The 20137-nt window shown below is 37.8% G+C and overlaps 1 protein-coding gene across 1 annotated transcript; it reads right to left on the bottom strand.

Annotated features, from left to right (window-relative positions):
* Window positions 1–3228: 3228 nt before the first annotated feature.
* On the bottom strand, window positions 3229–19962 carry prokr1b (prokineticin receptor 1b). Its single transcript, XM_053620156.1, has 3 exons — window positions 19934–19962; window positions 5801–6322; window positions 3229–4135 (listed from the first exon to the last, which is right to left on the bottom strand). Exons 1-3 carry the CDS (start codon window positions 19960–19962, stop codon window positions 3451–3453), a joined length of 1236 nt encoding a protein of 411 aa, XP_053476131.1. The 3' UTR covers window positions 3229–3450.
* Between the last annotated feature and the right edge of the window lie 175 nt (window positions 19963–20137).

Here is a 20137-nt window from a genome sequence, read left to right as displayed (position 1 = left end):
AAAGGCTTAAGCATTTTAGGAACGTAAAGCCACCAAAGTAGTGGCAAGTAGTTAGAGTGTGACGTTAGCAGAGAGAGCCATAGTTGTATTTTCACATATTCAAGGAGTTGTATATCTTATTTGCAGGACAGGACCCAACAGATGTACGATCTGAAAGTGATGTTAGATGAATCCCATACGGTACATGATCACATCATATGGGTGTGATGTAAAGGCTAAGTAGGTTAGTCTCTTCTCTGTAAGGTACTCAGCTTCAGCTTCTGATGGAATAGAGCACCAGCATTGACAGTTTGGGATTTTGTCTTGATCCAACTAAAAGCAAATCTGCCAAAAAACAAACAAACAAACAAACAAACAAACAAAAAAGAAAACAGTGCTCATTATGCATGTTAGGGGTTCAGTTATTTAGTATTCAGTGATTAGTTGAAATAAAAAAAAGAAAAGGGTATTGGTGTCTTTCTTGCTCTGTGACTTGAGCCTCCTTGTCATGCGAAGCAAGCCTTTAAATAATTAAACACAGACGTGATGGCTTCGGTTCAGTTAACTTTATGTATGGTAATGAAGTGGAAGTGCTACAGTGATGAAGCAATACAATTGAGTGAATCCCAAATACTCCCACCACTAGTGCCTCCCAGTGGTAATGATGATGATTTTTCATTCATCGGGCTCTCTGAGCAGCTAGGGGGGAAAAAAGCAACAACAAAAACAATACAAACAACAATGCAATTCCACCAATACAAAAAGTTGATAGGAAAAACAACAGAGTACTGCCAGCAGTCCCATTCTTATGACCTAGCCCATGCAAAAGTACACTTTCTTGGTGGATGCAGGATGCCTCGCCCTTTTCAGAAAGGTCATAATATATTTATTGATGCTTATAATGCCATCCAAGGTGCTGTGACCCTTTACAATAGCCACAACATGCACATAAATCATAGATGAGAATTTGCCACTGTCTAGACTTTCGTGATTAAATATTAGTGCAAAGGATTCAGTCGATGAGGTCCACACCATTCACAGAATAGTTTCCACCTAAGGGCATACAAGTTCTATGTACTAGAGGCTCTTGTGTTCAGGAGTATTTCTTGAACACGTGCTGTTGATTGCAATCCTCAGTCTGTGCTTCAATCCCACAGAAACAGATGACCTGGCTGGGGGTGCAGCAGCTCTGCTTGGGGAGGAAGGGGGTACCAACCACTAGCAGTACAGCTCTGCTATGGAGAACCACGTTCGGCAATGAATTGACTTGACATTGGTGAAAAGGTTCAACTTGCCTTGCCAAACTCGTCGGCAATCTATGACAACATTTCTGGGTACAGATGCAGCTCTCCACTGCATCAGTATACTGTGCCACTGGTGAGTCATTCTCAATGAGGTTAACCATAGACAGGCCCACCTGAGGAGCTTCCATGTAAGATGAAGAGAAGTCGAGTCCGACCTTCTGCCACCTTGATGATTGATGCATCTGACAGTAACGATACAAGCAGGTGATGTCTCCTGTGCCCCTTTGGAATCAAGCTAATAAGGGAGGCTTCTTGTTACATTACAGTCACACATAGCTGCACGTATATGTCTCTTTTTTTTAATACAGTTGAATAAAATGTTCTTAGGGGGGTTTGATTCCCACCTCTGCCCTTTGTTCGCAGAGCTTGCGTGTTCTCCTCTTGCTTCCGGGGTTTCCTCCTAGTACTCTGATTTCCTCCCCCGGTCCAAAGACATGCATTGTAGACTGATTGGCATCTCTACATTGCCCATAGTGTGTGAATGGGAGTGTGTGTGTGTGTGTGATTGTGCCCTGCGATCCAGGGCTCCAGGCTCCCCGCGACCCTGTGAAGGATACGGAAAATGGATAGATGGATGGAAGATGTTCTTGATTAACCCGATGCATTTTTCTCTGATAATATTCTTGCAGACAGAATGTATTTTTTTTTTTTTTTTTTTTTTAAATTTGTTGTCATCATTTAATCTAGGTCAATGTCCCTGGAAAGAGCCAGCTCATTTTTAAACTCCCACATTGAGTTTAAACATATTTGCATGGACAGTTTCAAATATCAGAGAACTAACAAGCATCCATCTTTGTAAATTACAGAAATGTGTGTGTGTGTGTGTGTGTGTGTGTGTGTGTGTTGGGGGGTCCTGAAACATACCTGAACCACACCAGTTATAATTTTCTAGGACTAGCAAGAGCATATTGGATCCATGTTTGCATGTTTTTATTAGAATCTCAACCAGGAAAGGCCATACTAGAAGACAAATGAAAGCAATAAAACCAGTCCCTGGTAATAGACAGACGAGTGCAACAGATGAGGTTAGTATCATGACTAATTCTATTAGACAACAAACACTAAATGCACGTCTACAGACAGAGAACATGAGCAGAATTGCTGTTAGTCAATTTAACTGTGACAAAGCCTACTAGAAAGTGTTAAAATGTAAATATGAATGTGACAAATGAAGAAGAAAGTAATAAGACACGAATAAGACACTAAATTAAATACAGCGCTATATTTATAACAGAAATTAGTGTTTTGAAAAAGGCCACAGTTTGATCATATTGGTGTATCAATTTATTAAAATATTCTTTGCTGACCTGTTCAAACATAGCACTTTTTTTTTTTATAATAACCATAGGAAGCCAGCTTTGACCTTTCTTGTCCAAATGAGTGATTTAGTGATGTGTTTATTTATGATCAATTAATTTAGCAGGCAAATAATCGCACCAAAATATCTATTCAGTGCCTTTTAGTAACTGCTGTATGTATTACTTCAAGCAGGCAAAAATGAAGTGTAAGAGGACAATTTCTTCTCAGGTTTAAATTTATTTGTCTTAACTTCATGCACAAGAGACAATACAAAGAGACAGTAAAAAAGTCACCATAAAATAGCAAAAGATGTGTGAACTACTGGAAATAAACCGTCGGTCACGTTCTCTAACAACAAGTTCAGCTACTGACATCCTTACTATATAATACTGCTAGGTAAATCTACATAGAGGCACAAAATAATACCACAAACAAAAAGACCCCCCCCCCCCCCCCCACACACACACACAAAAGATCATTTGAGAAATACTCACTTGCTTGGGTTTAACTTATAAACCCTTAAATATGAATATTGCACATTTTCACTGAAAAATGACTTTTATCACCAAAATCACTGAACAGCACAGACAGAGATACTTATTAGTAGGTAAATAATGCATATGACTTAAATATGAATTGGGTTGGATTTAAATTTAATCAAATGTGTTGTACATAAAACTGAACGGGCTAATGGAAATCTTTTTTCCCCTTTACATTCAGTAGAACTGCCAAAGGTTAGCAACACTGCTGAAGAAAAGGCTAAACCATACAATGGCTTTTCCAAACAAAGTGGCCTAAGACAGCTGCAAATCTAAAGTTTTTTCTTTTTAATTATTATTATATATATTTTTTTACTATTTTTTTTTTTTTACCTCAGCTGTATACAATCAATTTCCTCAGTCACAGGCATTGACAGTGTCCTCACATCTGTCTTCCTACAGGTGTAAGTGGACTTCCAGCGAAGCAGCACAATCCTCTTGAAGTACACTGCTGTGTTATTCTTCACACTGACAAAGCAGAAGGTGTTGATCATGCTGTTGCTCATGGCAATGCACTCAATAATGTAAAATGCCACCAGTGAGTTCTTCTCCCTGGAGATGAGTGTTGGGTAAAAGTCCCGTAGGATGGTATAGCCGTAATAAGGAGCCCAGCAGAGAATGTATGCCGTGAGGATCCCAATGAGCACCATGACTGTCTTTCTCCGGCAACGCAAGCGCTTCCGGATCTGATCCGTCTGGAAACCGGGGACACTTTTGAACCAAAGCTCCCTGGAGATGTGCATGTAGCACAGGGCCATGCTCAGGACTGGGCACAGGAACTCCACAGCGAAAATGAAGAGGTAGTAGGAACGGTAGTAAAGCTGCTGGTCCACTGTCCAGATCTGAGCACAGAAGGTTTTACTTTGGTTGGCACCATAAGGCACCTTGGTCGCAGAAGTAAAATAAGCAGAAGGTATCGATATGATGACTGGAACAATCCACACACCTGTTATCAAACAGTAGGCAGTATGATGTTTCATCCTGGGCCTTAATGGGTGGATAATTGCCATGTACCTGAAAAGACACCACAAGTTTTATCCCGGGCTTCTATCTGTGTGCAGACCAATTCAGATAGTTCTACTCATGGATGTCTCAGATTAATTAAAATATCGCAATATAAGTTTAGATTTTTACGTTTCCTCACCATTATGATGTTACAACACTACCTTAAGGACTATTTCAGCTGGTCATGCCTAGTTCAATGAGCATATTGTGTGTCATAATTATACAGCGCGCTTACTTTAATCATTTTAAAAGGTATCAAGCAACTTCAGAGACTATTTTGTGTAACAAAAAGGTAGCGCCTTAAGTTTTATTGTAGCCTAGTTTAAACAGAAATGGTCACTATGTTCACGTTTATAAGCTACTAAAAAATAATGGTTGGAGGATTTGACATAGTTTCAACATAGCCTCAAGATTTGACTTAAAATTGACAACTACCTTCGAGTAGGTGCAGCATTCACTGTAAATAAAACTACTTCGTGATTCTGTTCGAAGTAAGCAATGCTGCCATACACCAGAAAAAGTGCATTTGCAACTATAAAATCTATTTCTTGTGCTCTATGTGTATAGTCATGGTCTGTGAGCACTTGGCATCTCAGAAATAGTTTCTATAACGGCACATACGAACATGATCAGACTTCAAATAGGCTATTTTAATATCAGCCAGCTTATCAGGATCATGTAACATTATACTGTCAGTCAGGGTATTCATATGCATATTAATTTTGCAGGCATTAATTGTTTTTGATATAGTTCATTACTAAAAACCCTTTCAAATTTGTTGCGTTAGAGCCCAAACAACAGAACAGCACAAGTGATATAAAACACAAATACAAGATGGATCAACTGAGTCACCACTTTATTGTAAAGCACAATGTTTCTTGAGTTTGTTCATTTATCTATGGTATAACTAATTATAACTATATAACTAACTTGAAGTAAATATATTAAAAGAAAATAAGACAGATATTAGCTAGATTATGAACACATCTCAATCGTGACTGTACCATTTCCTGTTTATGTCGGGTCATGTTTCTGATTGTTTGGTGATGCTGAAATATGTCACTCTGTGCAACAAACTTTTGATCTATGATCACTTTATCTACTACTTTATGCACTACTAATTACATACTATGTGTCTGTGGTGAAACCAAAGTTCTAAAAGGTGCTAGTTTTAAACTAACTTAAATTTACACCCTGATCGAAATTATATTCAGTGGTTAGTTCACATTCTCAGCACAATAAGACCCAAAATCAAGTCTTTAAATTGGACGCTGTTGATTGCTGCATGCAGTGCCTGTTGTTTTGTCATTGAACATTCCGAGAATTTTAGAGAATGGGTATCAATCCTCTTTGAAAAGCTACTCTGAAAGTGATTTTACCACTAATTTGATTTTAGGTCTAATTGGCTTTTATCTTTCATAGCTCTACATTAGATTTTGCATATATTGAGACTGAGAAGGTTGACTTACTGTGCTTCAGTAATGCATTATTGAGTACTAAGTATCCCTTTTTGGCTATTGTGAACTGAGCATAACTAACCTGTCCACGAGAAATGTCACACATGCTTGACTGACAGGTGGTTCTCATTTGAAATACATCAAATCCCACCTCAGGTCTGTCTGTCTAAATACAATTATCCTCTACTAGGGAACACTGATATTTAATTTCACCAACCTGTCCACAGCAATGGCCAATAAGGCGTTGGTGGACACATACAGAGAGACAGTTCGGAGGTAATTAACGCAGGCACAGAGCACTTTCCCGTGGTCCCAGGACAGCTGTTTTACCACATAGTAATCCACCAAGAAAGGGCAGCACACTACAGCCACAATAAAATCAGAGATGGCCAGGTTTGCGATCAGGAGATTGGTGAGATTTCGCAGCTTCTTGTAGCGGGCCAAGGTGGCTATAAACAGGAAGTTACCGATGCCGCACACCAGCATGATGCAGACAAGAACCATTCCAATAACAATGGTGGCCACAAAATAGGCCAGGCCCTGAGTGGTGTCCGGCATTTCCTCAGCTGGGATCCCATAGTCCATATCATAAAAGTCTTGGTAAGGATCATGCTCATTCGTGGGGACTTGGCTGTGGGGGTCCACAAACACTACTGCCACATGCGTAATGTTTGCCATGACTAAGATGTGAGGTTTTTTTTTTGTTTTTCTTTTAGAATTCTTGGTCTTTGCTTCAAATCTTCATTGCCTGGGTTAATCAGGTTATCTTTGGTCACAGTTAGTAATCACAACATCAGTCAGCACTGATGGTGGTGTTTTCATGGCAGATTCCACCATCAGACACGTTACCCCTGTAGTAGTAAATACACAAGTGCATATAGTTTTGAATGCAGTTTTGAAAGTAAAGCATGCATAGTGAATTTCAGGAGCTAAAATATGCTAAAACATATAAAACATAAACTAAAATGGCAAACCATCAATACCAGTAAAAGATCATGGCTCTGTTTTGTTATCTGTTTTCCTTGTTAGATATTTCTCTAATTCTTTTTTCCTCAACAACACTAATGTGATTTATGATATAGGTATTTATTAAGTGCAAATGAAATAGCTAACAATTGCCTATCCCTTTCTATGATAATAGCAACTATTCTGTAAAGTGCTGCCCAAACAGGCTTACTCTATTTCCCTGTATATTAGCATGGTTTAAAAAAATTTACATAGCCCATTGTGAATGAAAAAGAAAACCATTTAAAACAAACTGTTCATCAATCAATTTACAATGAATTTTTAATAAGACAACAAAGACTATATCTTTTTTTTTTTTTTACTCATTCTTAATCAAGATCTCTTAAAAAAGCTGGATTTTATAGTTTCCCTTACCAACACTGCAAATAAATGACATCTTAACAAATTTAAACATCTTGAATGTAGCTAACTGTATCTAGTATTTCCTATGATTACATTAAACCAGATATATAATTATTAAACCTGTTTCTAGACATTTCTAACATAATTTCAAGCTTGAAATTGTCTTGTTCAATAGGGATTTTGTGTTTTTAATTTTTATTTTACATTTTCTACATTTATAGAAAAAAAATTATCTGCCAAAACAATAAGAACATATCAGGTTTTGAAATAAGTGCATTCAAAATTAATAAATAATCTTATAAATAGAGCTCTAATGCTTTCACGTGCTTCATGTAACTGTCATGAATTACTGGTGTCACAGGTTTAACGTGTACTTAGGGCCTTTGGTTTACATGATGGACTTTAAGCATTACTAAATCTAAATCACCCTAAAATAACTGACCTGATTAGATGTTCATAGGTCATATTTCTTGTAAGCCTTTTTGCATTTAATCACTACACCAATCATCTTGAAACATTACAGTATTTCTGTGTAAGCATGGAAAAAAAGAGAAACCTAAAAAAAACTGATAGAAACAATCCACTTTTATCAAATTAGATCATCCTGTCTGAACTGCCAGGAATTTGATCTGAAGCTTGAATTGCTGAATTCAGGATGTCTCACATTTAACGTAATCATTGGAAATTAAATTATTATTGACCAAGATTTAAAAAGACCCTGGCCTCACAGGAGCAAGTTCAAGTTCAGCAAGTTCAGTTTACATCAAAGTAGTTCCTTAGATTGCAGTTATATATACAGTGCCCTCCACTAATACTGGCACCCTTGGTAAATATGAGCAAAGGAGGCTGTGAAAAATTGTCTTTATTGTTTAACCTTTTGATCTTTTATTCAAAATATTCACAAAAATACTGATCCATGCTTTCATTGATATCAAACATTGCAAATAAAACACGGGCTTATAAAAAAAAAAACTTTGTTAAATATATGTGTGGTATAGAAGAATAATTTTAAGGGGGGGAAATGAAAAATAAAAAATGTATAATTACCTGGATGCATAAGTGTGTACACCGCTAAACTAATATTTAGTTGAAACACCTTTAGATTTTATCACATTCAATATTTCTGGGTAAGAGTTTGGCACCTCTTGATTTAGCAATATTTTGCTATTCTTCCTTGCAAAAGCATTCTAACTCTTTCAAATTGGCTGGGCATCTCCTGTGCACAGCCCTCTTCAGGTCACCCCACAGATTTATGATTGGATTTAGGTCTGGACTCCGGCTGGCCCATTCCAAAACCTTGAACTTGTTTTGGTGAAGCCATTCCTTTGTTGATTTGGATGTATGCTTTGGGTCACTGTGATGCTTAAAGGTGAAATTCCTCTTCATCTTAAATGTTTTAACAGAAACTTTAAGGTTCTGTGCCAAAATTGACTGGTATTTGGAGCTATTAATTATTTCCTTCACCCTGATTAAAGCCCCAGTTCCAGCTGAAGAAAAACAACCCCAAAGTATGATTCTGCCACCACCATGCTTATAAGCATTGCAGAAGTTATAAATGGTTCAGAGATGTATGCTTGCACTATGAGTTCATTCTTCAGTAAGCATACTGGTGAGAAAAGACAATGATGAATGGACTGTGGATCCTATGTAACAAGACTCATGAGAACGCTCTCACATGCCCTTAATCAAATTTCAAGTGGTACATTCAACCCTTACAAGTGTCAATTCCGACATTTATTGACATAGAAAATGAGCTCTAAGTCCAGGAGAATAGTATTTCATTTTCTTGACCCTCTAAACAAGGACAAAGAGTCACATAACAACACAAAGAACATTAGTAAGCTACAATTGTTTTCTTTAAAAACAACCTGCTAGCTATTCCCTCAGGCTGTTAGCAGATGTGACATCGGTGTACCTGCAAGCACACACAGATAGCATGTGAAACCTGTGTGGATGATTATTTTTGCATTAACTGTAAGTTATATAGGAATAAGTCCACCGTTGACCATTAATCATCTCCTACGGGGATAGCATTTTGAGCAGTTTTGATGCCATTGCTATGTTAATTGTGTATGCTGTATCCTTTTGTTTGCAGAACCACAAGTGATAAACATCTCTGAGTGGATTTTGCAGTTTAAGCTGGTTGAATCACTCTGCAGTAAGATATTGACATCCTCGGCTTGTTCTAACTGGCTACTACAGACTCAGTTTTGAGTAATATTAAGCCCTACACTGCATTTGGAAAAAAAAAATCCATGTGAGATCCATGTTTTCTATCGTTGAATTAAAAAATTATAACTGTATTGGTTTTGAGTAATACTTCATCACATTTAGCCACACTCACCACTTTTGAAAGTTTGCTGCCACTTCTTTAAATCATTTGTCATGATTTTAACAGTAGCTGGCTAGCTAGATCTGCTAACTCGTTCCCAGCAAATAAACAGTTTTATTTGTTAAGCTTTGTAAAGTTTATTTCACTCAGACAGAAATAAGAGTATTTGTTTTCATTTTAACCTTTAATTTGTGGTAATTCATATCAATACTATTAACATTTTTGGCCATCTAAAAAATCATTTTGTTAAATAGCCAATTTAAACAACGTATGTTATCTTTTGTACAAATATTCCTGTAAATAAACATTAGTTTGGGCTCGTTCTGTTGTATACGGAAAATCTGCAAAACATCTGAAATTGTCCAGATTGTTGGCCATTTCTCTGAAATTTTGAACACTCCTTAAGCACACAACAATTACGTGCTGTTAAGCTGTTATTTTCTATGTAAACAAAACTTTCTATGTAAATGGCTTCATTCATACAGACAGCACAAATCTGATTCTTTTAAAATCTCTCATTCAGTCCACAGAGCTCTTGATGTCAGGAAAAGACAACATGGACATAAATCATCATGAATGATACCCAGAGGAGAAGAGTACAGGGCTTGGAGCAATGAAGATGTCTTCTTTCTTTGTTTAAAAACTCTGCTCAGAATACTGACATTTAAAAGCCATGTTAAAAAGATTACTAAACCTTGGAGTGTGATTATTGCCTTTGTTAAAAAGTACATTAATTCATTCTATTGCTGATACCTTTCTACTGACCTTTGCTTAAGTGCTGAATAATAGCATTTGTTTAAGATCCAGCTCTCTCTGGTGTTTTTCCTGCTTCTTTGTTCCTGTTTGATCGCTTAGATATCTGAGCATTTAAGCATAAGTTCAACTGCTGCTCTGACCTCCTGTAACCTACCTTGAACACTCCAGATTTTTTCATCAGCAATCTGTCTCACCCGTTCATGATGTAATTAACTTCTCTATAACCCTCCTTAAAACGATAATGTTTTGTTTATTTTCACTACCTTTGAAGTGATTTGGAACAAATTGATTGGCAAGTATTTAAAATTTTTTATATTTCTTAAATGGTAAAAAAAAAAATTCACTCCCTACCTATCTTTAGTTACCCACACAAAGCTTAACTATGGAACTATGTGTCAGTGATATGTCATCTCCTTCAGAGATTTGTACACGGTCAAAAATCAAACCTGTACTATACGTTTTAGATTTTTACTGAAAAGTATACAGATCACAATTTAGACTTGTTGCTTTTTTGCTTTCTGTGTTATTGTTGCTGCCTTGTAGATAGAATGCTGCTTGTCAAATACCATGCGTATATAGGCATATCAATCACAGCATTTTCACTTAAACTCAACTTCTGAGATGTGAGATTCTTGTTGTTGGGCAAAAAACACAACACATGCAAGGATGCAAGGCTGACTTAGGGCTATGATACAGTATAAGCACTATATAGCCAAAACCCATAAGTGCTGCATCATGTTTGTTTTGAAATCATTAATTACATAAAGGACATTTTGGGGGCAAGTTTGTGCTCCGATGAATGGATGGCCATACTCCTGAGTAGCTCTTGATTCATAGTTGAATGTGATTCACAAATGAATAGACATAGAACGTAGCTTGAAGCAAAGCTTTCTGACCTTGGCTGAGGCGGTGTTATTGTGTTAAATGTGTTAAAAGCTATATTCGTTTGTGTAATTATAGATGACAGAGCACAAATCTGAAATCAACCAGTAGGCAATTTCATATTACTTTAATTCTATACTTAGTGCTGCATTGTAGGCTTCCAGGATTATGATGAACCTGTAATAGTAAGAATGGTAGTGAAGTCTTAGCTCTGAATTACATATCAAATGAATCAAAACTTCGTTTTAGTTCAAAAGAATCGACTCACTAATATGATCTTCAGATCAGGCAGGATTTTCATCATCATCCTTTAATAATTCACTTAGATGATAAAATCAGGAAAGCTCTCTAGCAGACATTATTCCTGAAAATGTCATTTAATGCCTGTGGCTGAACACCGTTCATTCTCCTGATCCTCCTTTACAAACTGAACCGATTAGATGATGAACGCTTACATACAAGATTATAATTTCTCACATTTCTGAAGAAATAAAACGCTGCTTCAACAACGTGGAAAAACTCAAACAAAAAGCCTATTAACGAAAGCTAGTCATTTGAATCGATTTAAGGTTATTAAAAAACAGAATGTTATTAAACACTCCATAGTATTAGTTAAAAAAATTGTGTTATTAATTTTCCAGTGCCGTTAATCTCACCTTTTTCCCAAGAATTCCAGAACATTTCCCATTTCGCCTCTTGTGCTGAAGGAAGTCGAAGTCTGATGTGTGTGAGTGTGTGTGTGTGCGTGTGTGTGTGTGTGTGTGCGCGCGCGCGTGGAGGATGTCTGTGTGTAAAAGAGGGAAGATGCGGGTGAAGCTGAAGTTCTCTCTCTCTCTCTCTCTCTCTCTCTCTCTCTCTCTCCTCCTCCTCCTAAAGCTAAACTAACGAGCTGTGTTTTTTGCTCAAGCGTTTAATTCAGTTGTTTATCTTTGTATATTAAAATAAATAAGATAGAAAATGGAAACACAATGTCACACACATGTTTGTCTTACTCTTCTTGTGAGGATATTCCCCTTGATCTAATTATTAATGCAGTTTATGAAAGCTATGGCTACAATGACATGTTATTTATTTATCCATCTACCCATTTCCTGTAACGCTTATCCTACACAGGAGTCTCAGGGAGCCTGGATCCTATCCGAGGGAACTCGGGGCACAAGGCCGGGGACACCCTGGACGGGGTGCTAACTTGTCGCAGGGCACAATCGCACACACATTCACACCCTACGGACAATTTGGAAATGCCAATCAGCCTATAACGCGTGTCTTTGGACTGAGGGAGGAAACCGCAATACCTGGAGGAAACACCCGAAGCACGGGGAGAACATGCAAACTTGCTCTAACAGGCAAGTGTGCTAACCACTAAGCCATCGTGACCCCACACCACCTCATTTGTTTGTTTGCTTGTTTGTTTGTTTAGAGGACCAGCCAAATGTCCCCACAAGGTCAAAACTGTGAGATATTTCTCTCCTTGTAGAGGCAAATTCTTCTGACTGATCACCTTTATTCTATACTCTTCCAGGATAATAATGCCCCACATACAGGAAAAGAGGGCTCAGTGAATGGTTTGATGAGTATGAAAATTATGTAAATCCTATGCAATGACCCTCACAGTCACAAGACAATTAAACAATGAGAGATTTTGGAGCAAAGTGTTAGAAGGCATTCTCTACCTCCATTGTCAAAGCACACGAGGGAATATTTTTTGTAACAATGCTGTTAATCCCTTCAGTACCGTACAGTACCTGGCAGTTTGCATGTCTTGCTTTTGATATAATGGGGTAAATCGACTTAATCTTTTAATCTCTTACAATCTCTGTCTATACTAGCACTCAACCAAAATGAGCATCATCAGTGATATGACTGTGCATATAATGAAGTGTGGAGGATTAAGTTGCATTTCATTAAAAATCGAAAGCCCTGTCAGTTGTCTGCTTCTGCGATAGCATGCATTAAAATAGGACTATCTGAGATTAGTGAGATATTCCTCAGAGTAGAGGAGGATGCAAGGTCTACAAGCTGTCTGTGTATATGACAAACATAGACTTCAGTGAATTGAGTTCAAACACATGCAAGAATAAATGGGACATCAAGAATTCCAGTGAATAAAGAATGAGCGTGTTTGCACATTACTACTTTACAACATTAAAGGGATCCCTAAATCTCATATGCTCCCATTAAAATCTCTGTACTGCTTATAGTGTTCAGAAACCGCCTTCAAGTTCCATGAGAGTAATGAATTGTTTGAAAACTTGTCTGGACAACACAATAGATGTATTCAAGCATCTTCAGTAAGCGCTTTATCTTTGTCATTGTCACAGTGGATCTGGAACATATCCTGCAAGGCAGGAGAATTCACCACAGACTTGATGCTAGTCTATGGCAGGGCACCATGCACACATACATTCACACTTAGGTGTAATTTAGTTTAGTCAAAACCAGAGAACCCAGAGAAAACGCATGTAACAGTAACCTAAGTTCAGGATTGAATCAGAGACAACAGTTCTACCCTCTGTGCCATCATGCCATCTGACAAAGCAATATAGATTATTAATATAATATGTTCAAGATTTGTTGCCTTTGTCACTAAGGACATCGTTTACATACATTTCACAAATACAAGGAAGGACAACCGTGTCAGTGTTTGTCAATGTTTTTGCTGCTTTTGCCATTCTTTTGCCATTTGCCATTTTGTTTGTCAGTGTTTTTGCTGCTTTTGCCATTCACATTCATTGAAATATACTGCCTAGGCTATACTGTTTATTAAAACAGTATGTTTTCTTCTGACATCTCTTCTGACATCTCTACCAAATATGTTCAATATATTTTAATACACGCAATTAGTCCACCAATACCTGGCATGTATACTTTTCAAACCTCCCCTTAAATCTCCTGAATAAAAAACGGACTGCTTTCTTTTCAACCTGGCTTCAACCTCTTTTAGGTGTCACAGACAGGAAGATATTACAGTAGGTAAAAGTGATGTCAGGTACTCACTTTGATTATTGTGATCTAAGAAATCATTGATCTAGTTCACATCTTATTTTGTAATGACATGGCACAAAAAACATGCACAGTGCACTGAAACACATCACTTATAGTGGTTTGATAATACCGCACTGATGCAGCAAAGGAGCAAATTAAAGATGAGATGTACACCGATCAGTAATAACATTAAAACCACTGACAGGTGAAGTAAATAACATTGATTATCGCATTACAGTGGCACCTGTTGAGAGAGGTGGGATATATAAGGCAGCAAGTGAACACTCAGTTCTCAAAGTTGTTGTGTTGGAAGCAGGAAAAATGGGCATAAGGATCTGAGCGACTTTGACATGTGTCAAATTGTGATGCCCAGATGACTGGATCAGAGCATCTCCAAAAAACGGCAGGTCTTGTGGTGTTCTCCTGTATGCAGTGGTTAGTACCTACCAAAAGTGGCCCAAGGAAGGACAACTGGTAAATCTGCGACAGTGTCATGGGCACCCAAAGCTCACTGATGTGCGTGGGAAGCGAAGGCTAGCCTGTCTGGTCCGATCCTTAGAAGAGCTACACTGTTAGCCCAGATTTAATATCTAATTAACAATTTAATTACAACATACTTAAATTATTTACGTTTGGGTGCATTACTATAAAAATTTAAGTAGATTCTACTCATTTGTAGACATATTTAAATGTGTGAATAACTTTAACTTAAATGGATTAAAATGATTACGTTTTTGTCCTGACCACGCCTCCCGATTCATTAGCTGTTGCAGAGTCATGAGACGCCATTTTCTTGTGGTTGCAAGTGAATTCGAGGAGCTGAGTGGTGCTGGTGAGGGGTTAGAAAGTATGTTTTAGCCAGTTTTTATTGTTTCTATTTTCCACTGAGAGGCTGTTTATGAGTAATGAAAAATATAGTTAGAAATAATTTTGGACGTTTTCTCCCACTTGAATTTGAACCAGGCGAGTTCAGGGGACATTTTTTCGTCTGTTAATTATTTATTTATTTTGGGTTTCTTTTTTCATCAAGGGGCTGCTTGTGAGCATTGAAAGCGTTGATTTAGCTTAACATTAGAAACCACGTTTTATTTTGACATGGCCATTGATTTAAATAGAATGAGTTGATGAAATGTTTAAATGCAAAAACGGACGGATGCCCTCTAACGATAAACTATCTTGTTCTATTGTGTTGCAGGTGGCAGACATGCTTTGGAAGTGTAAGTATAGCCCTTGTAACTGTGAAAAGAGATCACAGCTGTTTAAACATTATAGACTCAAACATGGAAGTTATGCAAGAATGGAGCCATTTCCTTATTTACATAAGGAATGTCTATGTACATTTAAAACACTCAATGCACTACAAGTACACTTATCCCGCTTTCACACCAAAAAGTCTGATCAAAAGCCAAGTGTAGATGTACCAGTTAAGTTTTGCTGTCTGTCCTGTGGGGTTGCTGAGTATTGTTCTGAGGCTGATTACTTTATTTATAATAATTCACCGACATACTGCATATTTTAAAGTAAACCATAAAGTCAGGCGTCCTTATAAAGACTGTAACTTAAAAAGCTGTGTATACTCCACTTTCAAAGCACACAAGAGTAAAGTACACAAGGAACAGAACTGGGAGAGGTTCAAGTCAGAAATTATCGGTCATGATTATATAAGCCATGACAGTGATGCTGCACAAGAGCAAATATCCCATTCTTATGATATGGAGGAGTTAGAATTGCTGAATGAAGAAGCCAGTGAGAATGATCTTCATGATTTAGTAAAACTAATATGTAATATTAGTTACTAATATGTAACTAATATGTAGTAAAGAAATATGCTGATATGGACGAAACAGTTGTGAGAGAGGTTACAAGTGCCGTGTCAGAAAGTAACATGATGACTTCTTGTGCCAAAGATGGACCCTTAGGAACTGCTAAAAGGAGAGCAGCCAATGTATGCAGAGAGTTTCCACTGGTAAACCCCATAGAATATGTTGTAGAAAAAGGCCAAAAAACAGTTGCATATGTCCCCATTTTTCCCATGCTCCAGAGGTTGCTTAACAAAACTGATGTGTTAAACAGAGCTATGTCAGAAAAAGTCCATGCGCTACAGGAATACCGATCGTATGTAGATGGGTAGTACTTTAATGAAAACCCTTTTCCTACAAGGGATGAGTTCACAATTGCTCTTGGCCTTTACATTGATGACTTTGAAATCGCCAATCCTCTATTAACATCAAAGCTGAAACATAAAATGTGTACCATATACTGGGTCATTGCCAACATATCTACAAAATATAGGTCAACCCTCAACTCAATCCAGCATGCCCTACTATGCAATACATCCACAGTCAAAATGTGTGGTTATTCAAAAGTTCTACATTTTATCTATGATCTAAAGTCATTTGATCAAAATGGGGTTTACCTTGAGAAACTAGGTACAATTGTCAGAAGCACAACCTTTTTTGTTGCTGCTGATAATCAAGGTGCCCTCTCCCTTGCAGGATTCCTGGAGAGCTTCTCTGTTGAAAATTCTGCAGATTCTGTTTGGAAGCAGTAGTGACGTTCAGTAACAAGAGGTATGTTCTGGTTTCTTTCAACTCAGAGACAAAGACTCCCATGATAGACAGGTGCAGGAAGTGAGAGAGAACCCAGGATTGAGTCAGATTTATCTCATGAAAGGAGCCTGTCCTTTAACTGAGAATCTCGATCACACTCACTGTGTGTGTGTATGTGTGTGTGAGTGTGTGTGTGTGTATATATATATATATATATATATATATATATATATATATATATATATATATATATCAGCTACAGTTAAAAAGAATAACATGTTTACAGACAAGTTTCCTCACACTGATAGATCAGAAGGACTTGTGGAGTCCATGCCTCGATGGGTCAGAGCTGTTTTGCTGGCTCAAAGGGGACCCACAAAATATTTAGGCAGGCAGTTTTAATTTGAAAAAGACAGTCAGAAAAGCAAGCGAAGCAAAAAGCTGGAAAACATTTTAAATTTTGACATCTCTGTTTTAAGAAGACAAATATATTTTACCAAGTGGCATGGAAATTGCCTTATACTTTCCACCCTTGCTTTGGCTGTCTGCCTCAAAAGATCAGGAACTGTGGGAGGGGCATGGGAGCACAAAGACCTGGGGCTCATACGTACATGAGGGCAATCAGACTTGAGTGCAGAAGCTCCTTTTGATGCTGTACAGGAGTAGGTGGAGTTCTGAGGGTGGGTAAAATGGTGCAGTGTTCCATGGTCTGAGAACACAAACATCCGGTCATTGGCCAGCTGGATGGCTTCAGCCAGAGTGTGGTGTTGGTGGCACTGGACCCATCTAAGGTAGTGGATAGAAGTCTCTGCAGCACCACCCATCATCTTCAAATGCTTTCTATTAGTCTTCACAAGTACTGATTCACACATTTCCTTCTTTTTTTTTTAATAACCACTAAACACATTTTGTAAGGTTGTAAATCGTTTTACGGGAAACAACACATTTAGCTTTCACACTTCGTATAACCTTTCGGCTGAATCATTGATTGATTCAGGCAAGATTGTTGAGCAGTGCATTAGTTTTTTCCATCGATATTTTCTAAATCCTGTCCCCTGCACTGTGATTTACCAACAAGCACTTTGCCATTAATTATTGGTTGCTTGCGGTGAGGACAGCGACTGTATGTTCTCTTTGCCTAATGCCTGCGGGGTATTGTAATGCAATGTTTATTAATGTGAGCACAATAATGATTTAAAAAATTGTATTGTAATTTCTGCTATGGCTGAGACTATGAGATATTAATTATCACTCAGAGAGAATTACAAAATGTATCAAAATACATGAAATACACAAATGTTTCCTGTTAGGATGTCTCGACGGCTGTTTAGAGATGCCACATACTTCCCTGAAAATATATAATTCCAGTCATGCCAGTCCTGATTCATGTTAAGCCTGCAGGTTAAACAACTGATTTTATTGTCATCACAGTCTCTTTAATATCAGTAAGCCTGCATGTCACAGCCATAAGCAGATGCGTTGGAGAAGGACTGCTGTTTGCATCATTGCTGGAAATAATGGCTATAGAAAAGAGAGAGCAAATCTGACCGACAACATTTGAACACATTCTATACTTCACTAGTGATTTAATCTTAACAGTTGCTAAAGCACACTATTAAACAGTTGTTAACTTTGAATCATACAAGTTAATAGGAATTTGCGATGCGGACACGGTGATCAACATTTGCGGTATTAAATAAATCTGTTCTTCCCAAACTAATAGAAATTTGACATATTAAAACATTTCTACAACAATTTGAGGCTCAAATGACATTCAGTCTCATACAGCTAAAACATCTGGTATGTTTGAGTGTAAAATATTGTGTTCTGTAATAAGTATTATTTCCATTTTATTTTACTGAGTTCTGATAAATAGAACAGTTAAATAGTTCTTGGTAATGCAAATGTGGACCCTACTGTATGAAATTATATCCACTGTCCACTTTTTTAGGAATACCTGTATTCTTGCCCATCCATGCAGTTATTTGAGAGGTTCAGGTAATGTTCACATTAAAAATCAAAATGGGGGATCTCAGTGACGTTGTTTTGTTTTTTTTTTTTTCGGAAAATTTCAGAAACTGCTGAACACCTGGGATTTTCGGGCACAATGGCCTCTGGAGTTTATACAGAAAGGTGAAAAAAAACTGTTGTTTTTTGAGAGAGGTCAGAAGAGAACAGCCAGACTGCTTCAAGCTGACAGGAAGGGTACTGTAACTCAAATAACCACTCTTTACAACCATGGTGAGCAGAAATGCATCTCAGAATGCACAGCTCGTCAAACCTTTAGGTTGACGATTACAACAGAAGAACCCTTCAGGTTCCACAGCTGTCAGACAAGAATAGGAATCTGAGGCTACAGTGTGCTCAGACTCACTACAATTTGACAGATTGGGAAAAAGACCAGGTGATGTTTTTCCAAATTTCAACTGTACAGTTTCGATGAATCTCTAGCCATGATAGAGTCAGATTCCTGGTTTTGGCTGACAGGAGTGGATCCTGATAACTGCATGAATGTGCAAATGTACAGGTGTCTCTAATAAAGTGGACAGTAAGTGTAATGTCATCATTTCATGGTTCAGACTTATTTTAGTACCATATCCTCAAATGAAAAGTTTATTAAAATAAATAAATAAATAAATAAATAACAAAAATAAAGCTTGCAATGAAAATGGTGAACAGACGGCCGTGTGTTACATTTGAGAGACGAACATCTTTGACAGTTAAATTGATACATGCTTGAAGCACCAAATGGATGGTGGGGGGCGGGGTATTCAAGAAATTATATTCTACTGCATTAATTCAGGGTCTAAATGGCAAAAAAAATTATCTGCAGCTTCATGAATTACAATGAAGGTTGGGAAGTGTGGAGAGAGAGAGAGAGAGAGAGAGAGAGAGAGAGAGAGAGAGAGAATATGCAGGTAAAACAAGCAGAGGCTTTTAAGGTTACAATTTTCTATTATAGGTCAACATGTAAGCTGGTTTTATGGGTTGGAGAGCGAATGGGATGAAATGCAGAAACAGACACTCCTGAACTATCATCAAATGGATATAACTGTGTGTGCAGAATTCAGGCTGATAATGTGTACTGGGCTTTTCTATGCCTGAAACCTCCAGCAAACTCACATGTTCATTATTCAACCACTGCCAAAACATATTCAGACCATTGTTGTACTTAAAAAAAAGCAACTGTCATGCAAAAATTCCTTCCATCTCTATGAACCCTAGAATGTGCACAAATCCTACATCCTTGCTTTGTTCCTCTATGGTCAGCAGTAATTGTGTTCAGTCTGAAAGAGCACAGCCTCCTTAAAGCAACGGACAAGTACGTCCGCTGCAGGTTTTAAACGAGGCATTCGAGGCATGCCGTGGCCTGATGGTGATACGTGATGACAGAGAGTAGCCGCACACTCTCTGCTCTGGGCTCGTTGGCAGCCTCAAAGCCCTGTTTGTGATTACTCGCTCGTGCACTAGCTCTCACCTGAGCACAGCCTGAGGCTTCAGATCCATCTGGGTAAATAAGGCCGGCACTTACGAGGGCAAGAGCAGGAGTGTATCACTATCGTTTTACAAGCTCACACAAATTTTTGATATACTTAGACTGGATGACCTTTAGTGAGTGTGCAGTGTGTTGCAGAGGTAACAAAGTGATTTTTTTATGTGTGTAATAGATATATGATAGTAA

The sequence above is a fragment of the Ictalurus furcatus genome, chromosome 3 (genome assembly GCF_023375685.1).
Source record: "Ictalurus furcatus strain D&B chromosome 3, Billie_1.0, whole genome shotgun sequence".
Lineage (NCBI taxonomy): Eukaryota > Metazoa > Chordata > Actinopteri > Siluriformes > Ictaluridae > Ictalurus > Ictalurus furcatus.
The sequence above is the reverse complement of the archived record's forward strand: the minus strand, read 5'-3'. Positions and strand labels throughout refer to the sequence as shown.

Bases quoted from the DNA above. Each gene is read 5' to 3' on its own strand.
- prokr1b (XM_053620156.1), bottom strand. From the start codon at position 19,962: ATGGATCTGAAGCCTCAGGCTGTGCTCAG. The intron at 6,323-19,933 runs GTGAGAGCTAGT...CAGGCAATGAAG, and splicing joins AAGCCTCAGGCTGTGCTCAG to ATTTGAAGCAAAGACCAAGA. The intron at 4,136-5,800 runs GTTGGTGAAATT...GTGTCTTTTCAG, and splicing joins TTGGCCATTGCTGTGGACAG to GTACATGGCAATTATCCACC.